A 22224-nucleotide genomic window follows, 5' to 3' on the forward strand; every position below is an offset into this window, starting at 1 on the left:
CTGTATATTACTGGCCTACTTAGAGACCAAAGTACTTGCTCAATATTATACTGCTATACCTTGATTTTACAGATTAGGTCATTGAGGTTCAAATAATTTTAGGAACTTGCCCATTTTGACAGAGAAAGTAATCCAAGTAGGACTTCAACCCAGGCAGTGTGGCTCACTGACCCCATGTTTCACCATCAGTCAACTGCCCCCAAAAAGCTGTTTGGGGAAAAACTTTTAGAGGATTATGTCATCTGCAAAAGGACATTCTGCATTATGATTAAAGTATGGTCATTACCAAAATGGAACAGACACCTACCTAAGGAATTTAGAACAAGACCATTTGACCTGACCCACTAGAATCTCCTTCACGGTACATGATAAGCTGTTGAGTCTTTAGAGTAGGGGTATGGGTGAGAGGCAGGGGAACGGTAAAACTGGGAAAGCTCATTATCCAGCTTGGCCTTTCATTTTGCTTTATTTAGGGCTATTGGTTCAAGCACTGGACTACATCTATTGCTTGTTAAAACTGTCCCCCAAACTCAGAGAGAGTTTGTACACTCCCTCCACACCCACCAACAAACTAATGGTCTGTACACTCAGTGGCTCGTCACCTCCTCTTCCCCCAAACCTTTCACAGTGGGTGGGCAGCATGAGTGAGCTGCAGGAAGAAGACTCCAGACCTTGACTCTGAGCTTCATTTGTGTTTCAGACTGCTGGGCTGATCGATCCCCACTTCATGAAGCGGCAGCCCAGGGGCGCTTACTGGCCCTTAAAACTTTAATTGCACAGGTAAGTAAACTGAAGACTCGATCCTTTGTGCTTATTTTATAAGCAAGCATCCTTCTTTATTAGCTTTGCCTGTACCAGAGGTCTTGCTTGCTGGGTCCCAACACAGCCATTCCAGATGGATGTATCCTCTTACAGCTCACCATTTCTTCCCCCTGCCTCTCCTTTCTTGGGAAACTGGCTTATTTTCTGCCCAGTTCCCTTCCTTCCCCTCTGGGCTGTCCTTTATCTCACAGGAAGTTTCCCTGTGAGACTGATGGAGGATACACTAACTCACCTTATACTCTCCCAGTGTGCCTTAGTAGCAGCAGCCCTGAGGTTGCATTAGCTATTGCTGTGTACCAAATTACCTCTAAACATAGGGGCTGAAAACAACAAACTAGATTCTCACAGTTTCTGTTGGCCAAGGAGTAGCTTAGCTGGGTGGTTCTGGCTCTGCCTCTCTGGCAGGCTGTGAAGTATTTGTCAGGGCTGCAGTCATCACATAGCTTGACTGGGGGAGGTTCTGCTTCAAACAGCTTCAGTTCCTTGTCACATGGGCCTCTCCATAGCGCTGTGCCTGTATCATAAGATGGCACCTGGTATCCCCCAGAGAGAGCACACGAGAGTGCCTAAGGAGATCTTATTATAACCTAATCTCCAAAGTGACATCTCATCTCTTCTGCCATATTCTCTTCATTAGATGTGAGTGAGTAAATCCAGCCCAAACACCAGGAATAGGACAAATGAGCCAGTACCAAGAATCGGGGGTCACTGGGAGTCTCTTAGAGGTTGCCTACCTCAGCAATATACTATTTCAAGAGCAAACATTAAAACAGACTGACAAACATGTAAATCTTCCTCTATTGGGAAGATTTATTAAAGTCTTAATTATTAAGGCTACTTTATTAGTAGTTATGACTGTATCCCTTGAACAATGAACAGCAGCCTTGTAAATATTTGTGAAATGAATGAAAGTGTACACACTCGATTTGCTTTGTTTGTTTTAGCATCTGTGTGTGTACAGAGGAGGTCAGTCATTTTATCATTTTTTCCACAACCTAGCTAACACCGAACCTGGCTTCCTTACCATTTTGAGTTTAAACAGCTGGACACACTGATCTGTATTTGTGTGTGTGTGTGTGCGCGCGCATGTGTGTGTGCATACCTTTTTTTCTCTCCTTTATGAGTTCTCAAGAAAGTAGAGGCCAAAAGAAAACTGCCAGTAATTATGAAATAGGCTTTGCACTTGATTTTATCACTTGCTTATTTATTTTTAAGTACTTTAAATTTTATTTGATTTGATCATTTTTAATATGTAATATATTCACATAGTGCAAAAATTAAAATGATATAAAAAGGTACACAGTGAAAAGTCTTACATCTACTTTCAGCCTCCCACTTTAATAGTTTTATTAGTGTTTTTTTTTTTATCCTCACCCGAGGACATTTTTCCATTTTTTTGTTCAGGTAGAGTGGGAGGGAGAGAGAGGAACAGAGAGAGAGAGAAACATCCATGTGAAGGGACACATCGAGTGGCTGCCACCCGCACAACCGACCAGGGCCGGGGACAAACTGCAACCGAGGTTCCTTAGCGGGAACCGAACCCGGGTCTCTCAGGACCGCAGGCCGACGCTCTAACCGCTGAGCCAAACCGGCCAGGGCTATTAGTGTTTTTAATAAACTTAATTTTGGAAAAAAATTTGGAATGATTTTAAAGACGTGTAACAAAGATAGTACAGTGAGTTCCTATATACCCTACAGTCAACTTCCCCTAATGTTAACATCTTTCCTACCCATGGTACTGTAGTCCAAAATCATAAATCAATATTGATCCAATGCCATCATACAGAATATTGGAATTACACCAGTTTTCCATTAGTGTCTATTTTCTCTTACAGGATCCAGTCCAGGATCCCACATTGCATTGAGCACGTCTTTGTTTTTAACTATACTTCATAAGCATGTTGGTTTTGGTAGTGTGCTTAAACGTGTAAGGGAACATTATCATACTGGCTGTCACCACCAGATGGGGAGTCTCAAGTCTTGTTAATATTTGAACTTCCTGCTTCTCCATTTCTCATGCACAGTGAAGGTGACTTACTCTTGATATTCTTTCAGGCCTGCCCAGCATTATATTTCTACAGTTTCAGGGATTTTGAGTTTGTATTAATCAGGTGTTTTTTTCTATCACATAGCTGCCACCTTGTGGATTAGCCTGCTTTTCTTTTCTTGAAAAGAAATCATATATGGGAAAAGTAAAAGGGACTTTTTAAATTGTATTTGATACCCAACTTGAAATCTGTAGCACAGCTCTGGAGTAATCACATCATATTCAGGACATGAAAATGGACAGGCACTGGCCGGTTTGGCTCAGCGGTTAGAGCGTTGGTCTGCAGTCCAGAGAGACCCGGGTTCGGTTCCCACTAAGGGCACGTATCTCGATTGCAGTTTGTCCCCGGCCCTGGTTGGGTCGTGCGGGTAGCAGCCACTCGATGTGTATCTTTCATGTGGATGTTTCTCTCTCTCTCCCTCCCACTCTATCTGAACAAAAAATGGAAAAATGTCCTCGGGTGAGGATTAAAAAAAAAGGAGAGAGAAAATGGACAGGACCAAGGAGGCACAGAGAGGCCCTAAGGTGAAGGGACAGGCAGCACCAATGAGATCTGGCAGGAGGTGGTGGGTACTTTGGTTGGGGTGAGAGTTTCAGGGTCATGCAGTAGGTTTTGGAAGCTTTCAGCAGGTCAGTTACAAGGCAGGGAATCGGAAAACAACTCAGCTGGGAAGCTTCAACCAGGGACTAAATTCCTCTCTCATATAGAAAGTGGTAATCCTGGGGGAAATGGTAAGGGACAAGTTAAAATTAGGGCATGAAGTCAGAGTTGGCCAGTAGCTGGCTGGTCTGTCTTCTGTCACCTGGATTTCATGTCAGTATGGGGAGGGTGTGTGCTAGGACTGGGCAGAGCTGCTGGGAGCTGGGTGAGGAGATGGGGTTAGGACAAGCCCTTGGCCCCAGACCCTGTTAATGCAGACTTCTGCGCTCAGTGGAATTGTGACAGACAGCGGTACTGCTACTCTGACATGTGAGTCCTGGAAGCGCCACCAACTTTACTTTTGTACTCTTAAGCCTGGGGGTCATCTTTCTGTTCTCAATCCAATTATAGTACTGTAAGTGTATTTTCTCTTTTTTATCATTTCCTTAAAAACATTGTCTTTTCTCTAGCTTATTTCATCATAAGAATACAGTATATAATACATACACAAAATATGTGTTAATCAACTATGTTATCAGTTAGGCTTCCAGTCAACAGTAGGCTATTATTAGTAGTTAAGTTTTGGTGGAGTCAAGTTATAGACAGATTTTTTTTCCTTTTTAAATTTTTTTTTTCTTTATTGATTTGAGAGAGAGAGAGAGAAGAAGGGAGAGGGAGAGAGAGAGATAGAAACATCGATGAGAGAGAACATCGACTGGCCACCTCCTGCATGTCCACCACCGGGGATCTGGCCCACAACCTGGGCATGTGTCCTGACCGGGAATCGAACGGGCGACCTCTTGGTGCATGGGTCAATGCTCAACCACTGAGCCACACCAGCCAGGCTTCAGACAGATTTTTGACTGTATGGGGCTTGGAGTCCTTACCCTCTGCATTGTTTAAGGGTCAACAATGCTTTTTTTTTTTTCCTGCCTTCCTAGCTTGAAATTTTTTATGCTTCAAGTCTTAGTTAAATACTACCTCATAAGAGAAATTTTCTTTTACTCTCCAAGCCAGATTCAAGGATATGCCCCATGCTCCCAAGTGAAATTTGAACATTCTTCTTGTATAGCAGTATATTCTTACTGCTTCCCCAACCCCATTTCTATTTCCCCACTAGGTTTTTTTTTTTTTATCCTCACCCGAGCATATTTTTCCATTTTTTGTACAGATAGAGTGGGAGGGAGAGAGAGGAGGGGAGAGAGAGAGAGAAACATCGACGTGAAGGGACACATCGAGTGGCTGCCACCCGCACGACCAACCAGGGCCGGGGACAGACTGCAACCGAAGTACTTGCCCTTAGCGGGAACCGAACCCCGGACCGCAGGCCGATGCTATAACCGCTGAGCCAAACTGGCCAGGGCCCCCACTAGGTTTTTAGAGGAGAGAGACTTGTGTCATAAACTTTGAAGAACCAGGTACTAGCACATTGCTTGGCTCGGAATACTGAATTAGCATTTGGTGAATAAATGAATTCAAGTCTCTCAACACCATATTTAGACTCCCCTGGTTATGGCCTCTTCTCCTTTCTATATGATCCCCTCAGGCCAATGAGAACATGTCCAACAATGTCGCTTTCGTTGCTATTACTAATGCAGCCTTTAACCCACTTCTCTCCAAATCGTAGGGTGTCAATGTGAACCTTGTGACAATTAACCGGGTCTCTTCCCTCCACGAGGCATGCCTTGGAGGCCATGTAGCCTGTGCTAAAGCTTTATTGGAAAATGGTGCCCAGGTGAGTACTGCTCCCACCTCACAGGTCTGTCTACCCAGGTCCCAAGTGCAGCTACTACCATCTAAAGAGACATGACCTTCTCCACTGCTCACCCACTGTGGGTATGCAGGTCTAGCCCCATGCTTGTCCACATTTCTGAGTGATCAAGAAGACATTGCTGCTTGCTCCTTTCTTCAGCCTCTATGCCCATGTGTGAACATTCAGATAAGGTCATTCACAGGAACCTCAAAACTGTGATGCTGCCTTTAAAAAAATCATCTTGAACGAAAGTAATTTGAAACTGGTCTTGGAAAATTTATTGTGAAACATTAAAAGAACAACAACAAAAACCACCTTTAATTCAAAACCCTAAACCAACAACTATTTTTTGAGAAAAGTTATTAAACTAAATGAGCTCTTAATAAATAGTACATTTAAAAAAACATACAAAATGAACTTTATCTTATTTTTATTTTTTTAATTATGTAATTAAAACTTTTTTCTATTACAGTTGACATTTAATATTTTATATTAGTTTCAGGTGTACACATAGTAGTTAGACATTTATATAATTTAGAAAGTGATCCCCCTTGTTATGCAAAGTGTTGAGGTCCCAGAAAACCTCACAGTATTGTTCTTGGATTCCAAACGCAATCAAACAGAGGACTGGCTGTGAAAGACATGGGTTTATTAGGACTTACATGCGAAGTTTACCGCCACACCAGCTGCCATAGGTAAAAGTTGAACCACTAAGTCCCATCCGGCCTGCAGACAGGCCGCACCAGGGGCAGCCCGCTGGTGTTACTGTTTTGCCACCACCCAGACTTTCCCAGCACATGTTTTTATAGAGTACAGAAAACAGAAAAACAGGGCATGCGGGGGGAAGGGGATGTGTTTCCACACAAGCTGTGTGAGATCAAAACTGCGAGCTGTTTTCTTGACCAAGGAGCTGGCCAGACTCCCAAGGTCTCGCAGTCTGCTTACTGATGACCTTCACTATATTTCCCACAGGGTGGGAGGGGGAGTTGGAGCATGGGAATGGACCCATGTTCCCATCTACCATGCATCCCTGATTTTATCTTATTTTTAATTCTTTTTTTTTTTTCAGGGAGTTACTGAGGTGCTGTATGAAATCTGGTATCAGAATAGAATGATAAAATTAAAACTTCTGAAAATTTCAATGACATTTAGTTACCAGATACTGTTTTGTTGATAATTTCATTTTTAAACTCAGGCCTTGCATTCTTTGTTTCATGAGCTATAGTGTTTTAAGTGCTTAATGAAGGTTTTCTTTAAATTTTATATGGAAGTTGGGTTTCTGCATGTAGAACTGAATATCAAAGTCTTCTGTGGGCAAACTGATTTTCCTGATGCCAGAGTGGTTCTGTATTTTCATTAGGTACTGTTTCTTTAAATTACTCTTAGTTGCCCGGCCAGTGAGGCTCAGTGGTTGAGCATTGTCCCATGCACCAAGAGGTTGCTGGTTCGAGTCCGGACCAGGGCACATGCCTGGGTTGCGGGCTTGATCCCCAGTGGAAGGTGTGCAGGAAGGGGGTAGCTGATCAATGTTTTTCTCTCTCTCTCTTCCTTCCTCTCTCTCTAAAAATCAATAAAAACATATTTGTAAAAATATGGTAAGTTACCCTTAGTCCACTCACATGTAATGGTTAGGGCAAGGTTGGGGGCGGGCCATTTCAATTTAAGCTAGGTGACTGGAGTCACAGGCAGATTTTGGGTGGGAAATATCAGACATCAGGTCATGGAAGAGTGTGTGTTGGGACAACTCTGGGAGGTTCTGTGGGGGGACAGAGAAAAGAGTAAGACATGGTCCCTTATCTTTGGCAATCTTATACAAAAGCAGTCAATAAATATTATATTACTTAACATTTAAATCAGAATGATAGACTGAACAAGAGAAGGTTGGTCAATCAGTAGACAATTCCTCAAAATTGTCCCGTGGGTACCTCACACTCAGCGCATCTGAAACTGTGCTTATCGGATTCTTCCCTTTGGGACCAGTTCCTCCTTTTAGATTCCCAGCCTCAGAGACCAGGTAAAATGTATTCTTGGTTTCCCAAGCCCCAAACCTGGGATCATCCTACTTATTCTATCTTCTCATCTAATTAATTACAACATCCTTTTAATTTTACTTCCTAAATTTTTCTCAAGTCTATGCTCTCCTTTGTCCTATTCCCATACTAAACTAAAGCATTTATTATTGTATCAAAATGATCACTTTGTCATGTTAGTCTTCCTTTGTAGAATTCAACCTATTCAATAAGAGGCAGTTTTCTTACTCAACTTTGCTTCTAAAACATTGGCACCTAACAGATGCTCAATAAATGTTTGCTGACCTGAACTGAGAGAAAGTTATAGGAAATCAAATTAGAAGACTTCCTGAACTCAGGAAGAGGATAATACTTAGTAAAAACAAATCAAATCAGTTCCACCAAATATTTATTAGAAATCCCTAGAGTTAAAAATTGGTACACATTTTTCCCTGTCCTTGATTGTCTCTGCCATCTTAGCAGCTCATCTTTAACTTTCCAATTTAATGGGGCTATCCTAGCTCTGTGGAGAAATACCTATTTTGTTTCTGAAACAAGGAAATTTAGGATCCTGATTATTACAAGCATATATTCTTAGTTGTTGAGGCAATATGATTTGACATCAAGCCCTTATCGTCCTGCATTTCACCAGAATGCCTTGTTCTCCTGATGTTTTTCCAATCTATTGCTAATATTCAAAGATGCTCTTAGCCATAATCATTCCCAAGTGCATCCCATATCCCTAGAAGGCACCAAGGATGGTTGTAGACACCACATTGATGGCTATTTTCTTTGTGCCTTTGATCATGATCTCTTTAGGAGTCATTGCTGGCAGATGGAATTTGTATGGATTAGGGTAGTCCAGGAAGGAAATTTGTAGCAAGAGAGAGGAAGTGTGGGGAATTACTGAGGAGATTTTGTAAGCACAGCTTCTGGGACCTTAATCTAGCTGATTTCTCTAGTACTTTTGGTTTCTGCCATGTTTGTTCATGATTGACAGGGGTGTCAGCTCCATATTAAAGAAAAAATGGAAATAATTGTTACAAATGTTTATTGAATGTTTACTGGACACCAGGTAACGTTCTAAGCGTTTAACATAGAACAACTTAATCTGCACAATAACCTCAAAGATACGGAAATATATTTTAAAGATAAGGAAACCTAGGCAGAGAAAGTTAGTATCCCAACCAAGATCGCTGAACAAAAATAAATGAGAGAAAGTGAGCTGGGATTTGAACCATAGCTAAGGGTTCCATAGGCCATAATCTTAACCACCATACAGGACTAATCCTCAATGATTAGGAGGCTCCTAAGAAGCGCTGGAACACGCACAAATGCGTTTTATTTTTTAATTAATTTATTTTTGTTACAGATGTTTCTCCTTTTTCTCCCACTTATGCCCCCTCCTTCTCACTCCCCACCCTGTCTCCAGCTTTGTTGTCCATGTCCATTGTTCATGCATACATGCATATAAGTTCTGTGGTTTATCTCTCCCCCACGACCCCCTCTTCTGGGGATTATCAGTCTGTACCCCACTTCCACGTCTCTGGGACTACCCCATTCCTCAGACTCTTATGTTCATTATACTCCACAAATAGGTGAGATCATATGATGCTTGTGTTTCTCTTTTTGACTTGTTTCGCTTAGGATAATACTTTCCAGATCCTTCCATGTAGTCTCAAAGGATAAGAGATCTTTCTTTCTTACAGCTGCGTAGTACTCCATTGTGTACATGTACCACTGCTTTTTTATCCATTCATCTACTGATGGACATTTGGGCTGTTTCCAGATCTTAGCTATTGTAAATAGTGTTGCTACGAACATAGGGTATATATATATTCTTTCTGAATGGTGTTTCAGGCTTCTTAGAGTATATTCCTAGAAGTGGGATCACTGAGGCAAATGACAGTTCAATTTTGAATTTTTTGAGGTAACACCATAGTGTTTTCCATAGTGGCTGCACCTGTCTGCATTCCCAGCACCAGTGTACTAGAGTCCCCTTTTCTCCACACCCTCGCCAACACTTGTTTGATGATTTGTTGATGGCGGCCATTCTGACAGGTGTGAGGTGATACCTCATTGTTGTTTTAATTGGCATCTCTCTGATGATTAGTGATGTTGAGCATTTCTTCATATGTCTCTTAGCCATTTGTATGTCCTGTTTGGAGAGGTGTCTATTTAGTTCCTCTGCCCATTTTTTAATTGGGTTCTTTGTCTTCCTTTTGTGGAGTTCTATGAGCACTCTATACATATTGGAAATTAACCCCTTACCTGATGAATCGTTGGCAATTATGCTCTCCCATACAGTGGGTTGCCTTTCCATTTTGGTGGTTGTTTCTTTTGCTGTGCAGAAGCTTTTGAGTGTGATGTAGTCCCATGTGTTCATTTACTCTTTGTTTCTGTTGCCTTAGGTGATGTATCAGTGAAAATTCTGCGTGTGATGTCTGAAATTTTGTTGCCTACATTTTCTTCTAGAAATTTTATGGATTCATGAGTCACATTTAAGTCTTTTATCCATTTTGAGTTTATTTTTGTGTATGGTGTGAGTTGGTGGTCTAGTTTCATTTTTCTGCATGTAGCTGTCCAATTTTCCCAACACCATTTATTAAAGAGGCTGTCTTTACTCCTCTGTATGCTCTTGCCCCCTTTGTCAAATATTAAGTGAGCATATTGTCTTGGGTCCATTTCTGGGTTCTCTATTCTGTTCCATTGTTCTATCTGCCTGTTCTTGTGCCAGTACCAGGCTGTTTTGATTACAGTGGCTTTATAGTATAACCTAAAATCTGGTAATGTGATCCCTCCAACCTTGTTCTTCTTTTTCAAGATTGCTGTAGCTATTCGAGGTCTTTTTTGGTTCCATACAAACTTTTGAAGTATTTGTTCTAGTTCTGTGAAGTATGTCATTGGTATTTTGATGGGGATTGCACTGAATCTATGGATTTCTTTGTGAAGTATGGACATTTTAATGATGTAAACTCTTCGAATCCATGAACAAGGTATGTGCTTCCACTTTTTTATGTCTTCCTCTATTTCTTTTTTCAATGACCTGCAGTTTTCTGCAAATAGGTCCTTTATTTCTTTGGTTAAGTTTATTCTTAGGTATCTTAATTTTTTTTGCTGTGATGGTAAATGAGATTTTTTTTTAGTTTCTCTTTCTGTGAGTTCATCATTGGTGTATAAGAATTCCATCAATTTCTTGACGTTAATTTTGTATCCTGCTACTTTGCCAAATTCATTTATTAAGTCTAGTAAATTTTTGATTGAGTCTTTGGGGTTTTCTACATATAGTATCATGTCATCTGCGAATAATGACAGTTTCACTTCCTCCTTTCCAATTTGGATCCCTTTTATTTTTTCTTCCTGTCTGATTGCTGTGGCTAAGACTTTCAGTACTATGTTAAATAAGAGTGGCAAAAGTGGGCATCCTTGTCTTGGTCCTGTTCTTAAGGGAAATGCTTTTAATTTTTGCCCATTGAGTATGATGTTGGTTGTAGGTCTTTCATATATGGCCTTTATTATGTCTAGATATGGTCCCTCTATTCCCAGATTGCTGAGCGTTTTTATCAGAAATGGGTGCTGGATTCTGTTGAATTCCTTTTCAGCGTCTATTGATATGATCATATGATTTTTATCTTTCATTGTGTTTATGTGGTGTATCACATTTATTGATTTGCGAATATTGTACCAGCCTTGCATCCCTGGGATGAATCCCACTTGGTCATGGTGAATAATTTTTTTGATGTATTGTTGGATTCGTTTTGCTAGTATTTTGGCATCTATGTTCATCATGGATATTGGCCTGTAGTTTTCTTTTTTTGTAGTGTCTTTTTCTGGTTTTGGAATTAGAATTATGCTGACCTTATAAAATGAGTTTAGAAGCCTTCCTTCTTCTTGAATTTTTTGAAATATTTTGAGGAGAATGGATATTAGTTCTTCTTGGAATGTTTGGTAAAATTCCACTGTGAAGCTGTCTAGGCATGGGCTTTTGTTTGCTGGGAGAGTCTTGATTACATCTTCAATTTCTTCTGTTGTTATTGGTCTGTTCCAGTTTTCTATCTCTTCCTGGTCCAGTTTTGGGAGACTATGTGTTTCTAGAAATTTGTCCATTTCTCTTAGATTGTCAAATTTGTTGCCGTATAATTGTTCATAATATTTGTTAACAATCCCTTGGATTTCTGTGGTGTCAGTTATTATTTCTCCTCTTTCATTTCTGATTTTGTGTAATTGGGTTCTCTCTCTGTTTCTTGGTGAGTCTAGCTAAGGGTACATCAATCTTGTTTATCTTTTCAAAGAACCAGGTCTTTGTTTAATTGATGCTTTGAATTGTTTTGTTTTTGTTTTTTTGGTCTCCATGTCATTTATTTCTGCTCTGATCTTTACTATTTCCTTCCTTCTACTTGCTCTGGGGTTTTCTTTTTGTTTACTCTCTAGTTCTTTAATTTGCAAGGTTTGATACTCTATTAGAAATTTTTCTTCTTTCTTGAGGTAGGCCTGTAGTGCTATGAACTTCCCTTTCAGAACTGCTTTCGCTGCATCCCATAGATTTTGTGTTGTTGTGTGTTCATTTTCATTGGTTTCCAGGAAGTGTTTAATTTCTTCCTTGATCTCCATGGTACCCCATTCATTGTTCAATAATGTGCTATTTAGCCTCCATGTGTTCCAATGTCTTTGCATGTTCTTGTTGCAATTGATTTCTAGTTCCATGCCATTGTGATCTGAGAAGATGCTTGATATAATTTCAATCTTCTTGAACTTGTAGAGACTTGTGCCCTAACATGTGGTCTATCTTTGAGAATGTCCCATGTGCATTTGAGAAGAATGTGAATTCTGCCGTGTTGGGATGTAGTTCTCTGTAGATATCTATGAAATCCATTTGATCTAGCGCTTCATTTAGAGTCTGTGTTTCCTTGTTAGTTTTTTGTCTAGATGATCTATCCAGTGATATTGGCGGTGTGTTGAAGTCCCCGGCTATGATTGTATTGTTGTCAATTTCTCCTTTGAAGCCCAGAAGATTTTTAATATATGTTGGTGCTCCTATATTGGGTGCATATATGTTTACCAAGGTTATATCTTCCTGTTGGATAGATCCTTTCAATATTATGTAGTGGCTTTCTTTGTCTCTAGTTATGGTCTTCATTTTGAAATCTACTTTATCAGATATGAGTATTGATACCCCAGCTTTTCTTTCCTTTCCATTTGCTTGAAAGACTTTTTTCCATCCCTTCACTTTCAACCTGTGTGAGTCTTTTGTTGTGAGGTGGGTGTCTTTTAAACAACATATAGATGAGTCATGCTTTCTTATCCAATCAGCTACTCTGTGTCTTTTTATCGGAGCAGTCAAATCATTCACATTGAAGGTGCTAATGGATATGTACTTATTTATTGCCATTTTTATTTAGTGTGGTTATATTTTTCTTCCTATTTCTTCTACTAATTACAGCAGTCCTTTTAGCGTATCTTGCAGTGCTGGTTTGGTGTTACTATATTCCCTTAGCCTATTTCTGTCTGGGAAGCTCTTTATTTGACCTTCTATTTTGAATGATAGCCTTGCTGGATAGAGTAGTCTTGGATTCATATCCTTGTTTTTCATGACGTTGATTACTTCATGCTATTCCCTTCTGGCCTGTAGTGTTTCTGTTGAGAAGTCAGCTGAGAGCCTTATGGGGTTTCCTTTGTAGGTAACCTGTTGCTTATCTCTTGCTGCCTTTTGGATTCTCTCTTTGTCTCTAATTTTTGGCATTTTAATTACTATGTGTCTTGGTGTGGGCCTGTTTGGGTTCTTACTTGGGACTCTCTGTGCTTCTTGAACTTGAATGCGTTCTTCCTTCACCAAGTTAGGAAAATTTTCTGTCACTATTTCTTCAAATATATTCTCTAACCCTTCCCCATTTTATTCCTCTTCGGGGACTCCTATTATGCAAATGTGGTTACGTTTCCAGTTGCCCCACAGTTCCTTATGCTATCTTCCTATTTTTTAATTGTTTTGTCCTTTTGGTTTTCTGATTGGTTGGTTTTTCTTCCCTGTCCTCTAATTCACTGATCCCATTCTCCGCTTCCTCTACTCTGCTGGTTAGTCCTTCAAATGTGTTCTTTATTTCTCCTCTGTCATTCTTCATTTCCACTTGGTTGGTTTTCAATGTTTCTACATCTTTACTCATGGTGCTGCTGTCCTTACTCATGCTGTTGAACTTCCACAATATCATGGCTCTGAACTCTACCTCTGATAATTTGCTTAACTACATTTCATTTATCTCATCTTTGATAAAGTTTTCTTGTTCCTTCATTTGGGATTTGTTTCTTTGTTTCTCCATTTTGGCTATCTCAGTGGGTTTTGGAGCCTGCCAAATTTTCCCTGTGGGTGTTGGTGTTCTGCTGTTTGTGGCTCTCTCTACTGTGTTTGGATGAGCCTGGATGGGCCCACGTTAAACACCACTGTCAACTCTTACTTTCCTGGGTAGATTTGCAATCCCAGGAAAGGTTTAATTAACCTCTAGCTTTTTCCTGGAGGCTAGTAGTCTCAGTTACTCAGGGCCTTGGAATGTAGCCCTAGTGTTCTGCATAAGGGGATTTCCAGAGGGTGGGAGAGATGCTGGTTGTTAATGAGCCTCAATTTTCATTTCTTTGCCTCACCTGGGAAAGGCTGAATCTCCTTGGGGTGGAGGGATGCTGCTTTTTTCCACAGCTTTGGGAAGGGGCACACTGGCCACTGTCCTTTGTGGCCGCAACTCAGCAAAGCCTCTGAGTGCCCTCCAAATCCCGGGTGTCCCCACAGAGTTCCAGCCCAGTCTGCCCTCCCTCTGCCGTAGCCCTCAGGTGAGTGGCTGTGGCTATTTTAGTGCTCTGTCCTGGCTCTCTGAGCTGTGGAGCGGACTTGGTCTTTATTCTCCAAGGGTGCTGCTCACAGCTAAGACTGCTGCTGTCCCTGGGCTCCCAGCCCGCCACCCTCTTGTACCTTCGCAGATCCTACCAGTGTCCCTGGTTGTATGGTCCTGTCCTGTTGCTTTTCTGTTGCTTTTTTCCAAGGATTTATTTTTATTTTAGTTGTAATTCCCATTTGATCCTGGGAGATCATCTGTGTAGCTTCCATTCACTCCACCTCCATTTTCACATTCTCTATGCGTATCTTGTGCGCAGCTGGGTCGCACAGGCCTCTCTGTTGCCCCCACATCTTGCAGGTCCCGTGGACAGGCAGCTGGATCGCACCAGCTCCTCTTGGGCTCTGGCTTCCCACAGCTCTGGTGAGCTGCTGGACCGTATAGGCCTCTGTGGAGCCCCAGGTCCTGCCGCTGGTGGCTGGGGAGTGCTGCTGCCTCGTGGGGCTCAACTCCTGCTCAGCTTTTGCTGTAGTTTTTGGGGATGGGTCTCAGCTGCTGGTCTGTGCTTCTGTTGCCTGGGGATGCATGTCTGCTCCCCAGCCCCTCTTGCTGGGGGTATATCTCGACTCTGATCAGGCTGCTACTATGGGGGATGGTGCTGGGCTCCCGGGTGTCTGCAGTCTCCACGACCGGCACCTTAAGAACTTCACTACTGTGCACTGGTATGTGTTGACACAGAGTGTCCACTGGTCCGATGGTGCCAGGTGTGCTAGTGGGCTCAGGTTGCCGACCCCAGCTGCTCCCCCTGCCTCGTCCCAGGGAAGACCAGGGATCTTCCAAAATGGGGGGACCTCCCCGCAGCGCAGGGAGAAGTTCCCTGAAGAGCCACTTACTGAGGTAGCCGGCTACTCCTATCCACCGCACAGGAACCTTCTGCTCCGCATCTCTGTACTGCAAAAGTTTGATCGTCCACCTTCATGTCCACTCACACTCTCACACACTAGATCAGTCTCTCACGCACTCACCCTCCCTCTGGTCCTGCCAGCCACCATCTTCCCACAAATGCATTTTAATAGCTTTGTTCCATTTTGGAACAAAATAGGGCTTTGTTCCATTTTGCCCCATTTGGGGTATTATTTATAGAGGTGAGAGTTGATAGGCTACTGGTGCCTAAATGACATAATACTATAATGATATAGAGTTCCCTCACTCTTCACCAGCATGGGAAATTTCTCCAGGCAGATATATAGGAATGCAACTTAGAGATGGTGATAAAGAAATAGCAAATCCTCTGGGTCTCTCTTTGCCCATCATTAGGTCAATGGAGTGACGGTTCATGGAGCCACACCCCTCTTCAGTGCTTGCTGCAGTGGCAGTGCTGCATGTGTCAACGTGTTGCTGGAGTTCGGAGCCAAGGCCCAGCTCGAGGTGCACCTGGCTTCCCCCATCCATGAGGCAGTGAAGAGAGGTAAATGAGCCATCACATTATACACAGAACATTGGTGGACTCACTGCAGTCTGCATGAATCAATGGTATAGTGTTCACCACACAAAGATCACCCAGATCTTCACCAGCAGACTAGGTTGGGCTTAGAAATCCCATAGCAATAACTTCAATTTGCCTAAATCTTCAGGAAATACCACTGGGGCATGAAAAAGCTCTTCTTATAACCTGGGAATTGCTTTCTGTCTCAGATGTCCCATTTATTGGGGACAGTCTCTTCACAGGCCTTTCTTGAGGTTCTTTGCTGGTGTTTTGGTGACAGCTGGTACAATCAAGTCTACAGAAGTGACTTCCATGAATCATCCTGTGGTTATGTCTCTGTCCTTACTAGAAAAGAATGGCTTGTCCCCCAAGCCCATAAATCATCAACCACTAACATAAAATAAATTATGAAAGTGTCTGAAAGCCAACGCTGATAGTCTCTCTAATGGAAGATGAGACGTTATTGTTCACAGCAAGCAATACATACTAGATGAGCTGATGACTTGAATGTCGTTAGTTATTGAGAAAAAGTTGCAAATTTCAAAGCATGGCATTGGGATCCTTGAAGTTGACTCTAGACTCCTGTGTCCCTATTACTTTTGAAAAGAAGCTAAAGGGTAAAATGAAGGAACTTAAAAATTATATGCATTAGACTAATCAGGAACAAGAAGATGCCATGGAAAGGCCAAGGTCATTTGTCAGAGGTCACACTTAAAGAGCAACATTTCTGTGTTACCCAGTGGTGGAGTTATTCTCTTATATTGAGATCAGAAATACAGTGAAGAAGTTAGAACACTGTTGAACAGTGACCTTTACTGGTATAATTGGGGATGAAAGTCTTTATTTCAAAAGTCAATAGTGAATTATTTGCCCCAGGTTATTAAACATGTCACTTGATAATTTTTTTTGAAGTGTATTACTTTAAATAACACAAAAGACCCAATGTTCATTGCACCATTATTTAAAATAACCGAGATTTGGAAGCAGCCCAAGTGTCCATCAATAGATGAGTGAATAGAAAAGCTGTGGTACATGTACACAAAGGAATACTACTCAGCCATACAAAATAAGGAAATCTCACCCTTGCGACAGCGTGGATGGACCTGGAGAACATTATGCTAAGTGAAATAAGTCAGTCAGAGAAAGAACAGTACCACATTATTTCACTCATGTGTGGAATTTAATGAAAAATAAAACTGAGCTACAAAGCAAAATAATGACAGACTCATAGGTAGAGAGCAGGCTGACAGCTGTCAGGGGCAGGGGCTGGTGGGGATGGGGTGGGGGGAATTGAGCAAAAAGAAAATCTCATGGACAAAGACAACAGTGTAGTGATTGCAGGGGGGTTGGGGTGATAGAGGAGGGTATAGGGGTATAAATGATGATGGATGGAGACTTGACTTGGGCTGGTGAACACTCAGTACAGTGTACAGATGATGTGTTGTAGAATTGTGCACCTGATATCTGTATAATTTTGTTAACCAGTATCACCCCGATAAATTCAATAAAAAGACCCAAATCTCAATGTGTCTATGATTTTGATCTCCTATACATATTTGATAAACATTTATTGACTAATAACTGATGTTGGCCATTTCCTAAACTTCAAGTAAATTCTTTAAGTTGTAGGGAAATCATCTACTTTGGAAATGATATAAAAGTCTGTAAACTTTTTAAAATATTAATTTGAAGTAAAAATAAATCTATTATTTGCAGTTCATCCACATATTTAAAAATAGGTTAATATTAGGAATGGTTTGAATTACTTAAATAATTCTGCAGTGATGATGGAGTGTTTTGTATCTATGTGCCCACAAATTATATACATGCTTATCATAAACACATGAATTCATGTGTCTCTACATATTTTTTCCTGTATCATAAAAGCATGTTAGAGACCAATGTCCACAGAATGGAAGGATGAATAGCAAATTCATTATTTTAGATATTGTTACAGTAGTGCTAAGCATTTGACTTTTATATACTGTATTCATTTTTTAAAAACTTCCTGAGAATACTTAAATTTAACTCAAACTAGTCTGTTTCTTCTGCAAAAAAAAAACCAGGAATTATTCAATAATGTTTATTAGATACCCTGTATTTACCAAGCAGTTTTAGATACTGATTAGATATTTTTTCTGCATTCTTACAGCTGTAAATCTCTATGAACAAGCTGGGTCAGTCTGGGTCAATACTTTGACATTTTGATGTTATCATCTAGGCATAATATTTACTTCTGTGAACAAATAAATAGTTTGAATCCACAGAATCCTTATCTGTGCATGTTACTGCATATTTATATTTAACTCAGAATTTGTGATAAATCACGCAGGGTTGAGGTGAAGCTTTTATCTATGAAGTAAAGCTTGGTTAAGTTAATCAGCAATGATAAGATTTTTTTTATCCTCACCCGAGGACATTTTTCCATTTTTTGTTCAGATAGAGTGGGAGGGAGGGAGGGAGGGAGGGAGAGGAGGAGAGAGAGAGACAGAGACAGACAGACAGACAGACATCAATGTGAAAGGGACACATCAAGTGGCTGCTACCTGCACGACCAACCAGGGCTGGGAATAAACTGCAACCGAGGTACGTGCCCTTAGTGGGAACCGAACCCGGGTCTCTCTGGACCGCAGGCCGATGCTCTAACCGCTGAGCCAAACCAGCCAGGTCTGATAAGATTTTCTTAAAGGAAACATTTAAATCCTCAAAGAGAACAAACTTTACAAGCTCACAATGATACCTCACAAGCATTTGCTCCTGAACAAATCATTCCTTTGCTGAAAATTAACAATGTCTGTCTGTTCATTGGGAAAACTCTCTTAAGAGAGTACTTGTACATAATTCTTGTTAGTCATTGAATTTGAAAGTACATTTAAATATATTCTATACTTGAACTGTTCAAATTAATTCTCATAGGTATCTTCCAGGTTAACCAAAATAAGGAGTTTTACTACATGGTGCTGTCATACAGCCAGCGTTGCATGCATGGGTGAAGAAGAGAATGAGAGATTTGTAATGGAGAGGGATCAGGGCTGGGCCTTGGATTCGAGCCCTGGCTTTTCAGAGTAGTAATAGGATGAGTCATTTACACCTCAGGGTCTTGTAGATTCTATTTGTAAACAGGTGGCTTCATTCTAGAGGATTTCAGCTGTGCTCCCTGGAGCCCACAGTTTAGTTGGAGGTACCTCAGGGACTGAAAAGAGGAATTCAGTGGGGGAAGCATGGGCATATTTCTCTTTCTAATGGTTTAATTTTGGAGATTTCTAACGTTTGTATTTTTTATTCTGCTTAAAAAATCATCTTTATTTCTAAATCCCATTCCAGACAAGCAATGCTATAATTCTGTAAATAGTCAATGTTTTTCTTACATGAGTGAGGTTATCTTGTGTTCCACCAGGTCACAGAGAGTGCATGGAGATTCTGCTGGCAAATAACGTGAACATTGACCAAGAAGTGCCTCAACTCGGAACTCCCCTATATGTGGCCTGCACCCACCAAAGGGTAGATTGTGTGAAGAAACTTCTAGAATTAGGTAACTCCCAGAAACCATGGACAAAATTCTGGCAGTATTTGATGTTTGAATGCTTAAAACAGAACTTCTCCAGAGAATGAGGATGTTTTTCAGTTCTGCTTCCTTTGATATTGGCCCCACTTACTTGGTATGGATCTCCTTGGTGGTCTCAAGAGATAGCAAGAGTCTCTTTCCCATTTAAGTCCTTGGGGAAAATTTGCATTTCCTTGGCTCTTTTTGAGTTGCGTGCCTGTGTCTGAACCAATCATGGTGGCCAAGGGAATACAATACAACACTGATTGGCTTAGCCCTAGATTTTGATCTACACTGTAGTCACTGGGCTTCACTGGTAACACATGAACTGAGGATCACGGGGATGGTTCCCCATGGAAAACCTAGGTGTGGTTACCAGGAAGATTCTGGCTAAGTTATTTTGTAATTTTTTACATTCTAAATAATTTTTTAAATATTTTTTTCTTTATTGATTTGAGAGAGAGAGGAAGGGAGACGGGGAGAGAGAGAGAAACATCGATGAGAGAGAACATCGATTGGCCGCCCCCTGCATGCCCCTCACTGGGGATCAGGCCCACAACCTGGGCATGTGCCCTGACTGGGAATTGAATCAGTGACCTCTTGGTGCATGAGTCAACACTCAACCACTAAGCCATACCAGCTGGGCTAAATAATAATTTTTATCTCCAAGATTTTTCTTGTGTATTTTTAAAATCTGCTATCATAGATTACTTCCTATAGTGGTTCAGAAATCTTCTTTTGTGAGCCCTGAATAATATAAATACTAAATAAACTTAGATTTATCCTCTGCCAAAAAAAAACAAAATAACTCTATGTAAAAGGGGCTGCAAATATTTAATTTTGCATGTCATGAAGTTCATATGGCAAAGCAAGTAAAGTATTTTAAATGACTAAAAATATATTTTAAAAAGTTTTGTTTTCCTTTATTGATTTTGGAGAGAGAGGAAGTGTGAAGGAGAGAGAGATAGAAACATTGATGAGAGAGAACATCGATTGGCTACCTCCTGCATGCCCCCCACTAAGGATCGGTCCCACAACCTGGGCATGTGCCCTGAGTGGGAATCAAACTGGCGACCTCTTGGTGCATGGGTTGACGCTCAACCCCTGAGCTACACCAGCCGGACTAAAAATATTTTAATTCATTTTTCTCATCAAAATATTTTGAAACAATCTTAATAAGTATTGCTGAGGTTCTAAGCTTGCATCACATTTTCAAATATTTATCAAATTCTTATGGCATTTAAAGTGTCTATATGCAGCTACTATATTTTAGGCTCGTGTTTCTACATTTAACATTTAGTGTTGAATTGTGGCCATCTGCTTTGTTAAGGAGCCAGTGTTGACCGTGGCCAATGGCTGGACACCCCTCTCCATGCTGCAGCGAAGCAGTCCAGCGTGGAGGTCATCCACCTGCTGATAGACTATGGGGCTAACCTGAAGTGCAGAAACGCTCAGGGCAAAAGTGCACTTGATCTGGCGACCCCGAAAAGCAGTGTGGAGCAGGCGCTCCTGCTCTGGGAAGGTAAGGAAGGGCTGGGCATCCATTTCTCTTCCTTAAACACATCTGCTGTTTCCTTTCTGTCTCGTCTGTAGGCTTTCTTGCCTTTTCCCTCTTCTCTTTTTGATTGGAAGTGACATGTAGGAGGTGGCAAGTCCTAGCATCACTGAGATGGGATTTCATATGCTGTGTATACTTACTTATAACCAAAGGGCATTTACATACAACTGATAGATTGCTTTGCATTTTCCATAGCAAGAAAATAATCAGAGAAATTTCTTTTCACCATGAAAAGGTTGAACTGCTACATCTATCCTGGCATCGACACACAATTGAGCAAATATCTGGATGCAGTACAGGGGGAATTAGAAATACTTGAGTTGGACTTGATATATACATGGGGTGTGTATTTCAGAAAGTAGACTAGCGTTGTTTGCCTGTTCTCCAGATTAGGGAGTAGGTGGGTCTGCATTCCTCATTGCGTCATTCCCATTTCCACCATGAGCTAATGCAACTCCAGATGCCAGAGGAGGAAAGGCAGGCCTCTAAAATGCTGTTATTCCAAATTCAAAAAAGAACCATGCTGTGTCCATAGAGAAAGAGAACAATATCAGAACCTATATTGATCGCATTTAATCAGGAGAATATCAGCAACAATAGTAATCATTTGTTTTTACATGTATCAGGCGCTGAGCTAAATTCAAAACATAGATTAGTCTCCCTGATACTTAAAGCTTTACAGCAGCAAGAACTTGATAGTAGCTGGTGTTATTCCATCTGTGAATGGGAAAAGAGAAACACAAAGAGATTGCTTGCAGAAGGTCACATGGCTACTGAGCAGCAGAACAAGGATTCTAACCAAGCTGTCTGACCGCCAAACATGTGTTCTTAACATTATGATGGCCCAATCCTGAATCTTCATTTTCTAGTGGAGGAGGGTTTTCTTTCACTCACCAGTTGCATTTTGTGAAACCACCCCAATGTCTTATATACCTTCGAAGTGCAATGCTTGGTTCAGTAGTTTTAGGAATACTTTGGTCAGTGCTTCTTAAGCTTTAAGGAGCATAAAGATCACCAGGGGAATCTCATTAAAATGCAGATTCTGATTCAGCAGGTCTGAATCTAGACACTGCATGTCCACTAGGCTCCCAGGTGGTGCTGATGCTGCTGGTCTGAGGCCACATGTTGAGTCCAGTTGTCCCTCGCTACAATATATTTGAAAAAAAACACACGATCAAGTGAAGCTGTGAAAGTTGATGTGTGAAGTGGTGAAGGATGACTGTATAAATAAAGAATCCTACTTCGCGGAAATTCATCTATTGCGGTAGAGTCTGGAACTGATTAACCACGATAAATGAGGGCCGACTGTACCGCTGGTCTAGATTATTTCCAGTAGTCCATGTCATTAATGATTGTTCAGTAATTTGAATCTCCACTTGAAGAATTAGGATCTTTCTTACCAGCTCCTAGTTTGGAAATACCAGGTATTTTCCAAGTATTAGATGAGAATATGGTTTATAGCGGTTGTCATATTTCCTCTTTTCTTCCATCAAGAATGCTTCCAGGTCCAAGTATTTCTTATAAGCAAGTTCCTCTGTCTTCCTAAATAT

General features: G+C 41.0%; 1 protein-coding gene across 1 annotated transcript in view; it reads left to right on the forward strand.

Moving 5' to 3' along the window:
* The window catches only part of ASB11 (ankyrin repeat and SOCS box containing 11), a 31904-nt gene that overhangs the window by 7890 nt on the left and 1790 nt on the right, over nucleotides 1-22224 (forward strand). Inside the window, exons 2-6 of the mRNA XM_036270819.1 lie at nucleotides 701-780; nucleotides 5137-5244; nucleotides 15404-15554; nucleotides 18970-19104; nucleotides 20447-20638. Of these exons, the coding sequence (XP_036126712.1) occupies nucleotides 701-780; nucleotides 5137-5244; nucleotides 15404-15554; nucleotides 18970-19104; nucleotides 20447-20638 (666 nt within the window). The remainder of the gene's footprint in view (nucleotides 1-700; nucleotides 781-5136; nucleotides 5245-15403; nucleotides 15555-18969; nucleotides 19105-20446; nucleotides 20639-22224) is intronic.

This window comes from Molossus molossus, unplaced genomic scaffold (assembly GCF_014108415.1).
Source record: "Molossus molossus isolate mMolMol1 unplaced genomic scaffold, mMolMol1.p scaffold_m16_p_2, whole genome shotgun sequence".
In the NCBI taxonomy this organism is placed as follows: Eukaryota; Metazoa; Chordata; class Mammalia; order Chiroptera; family Molossidae; genus Molossus; species Molossus molossus.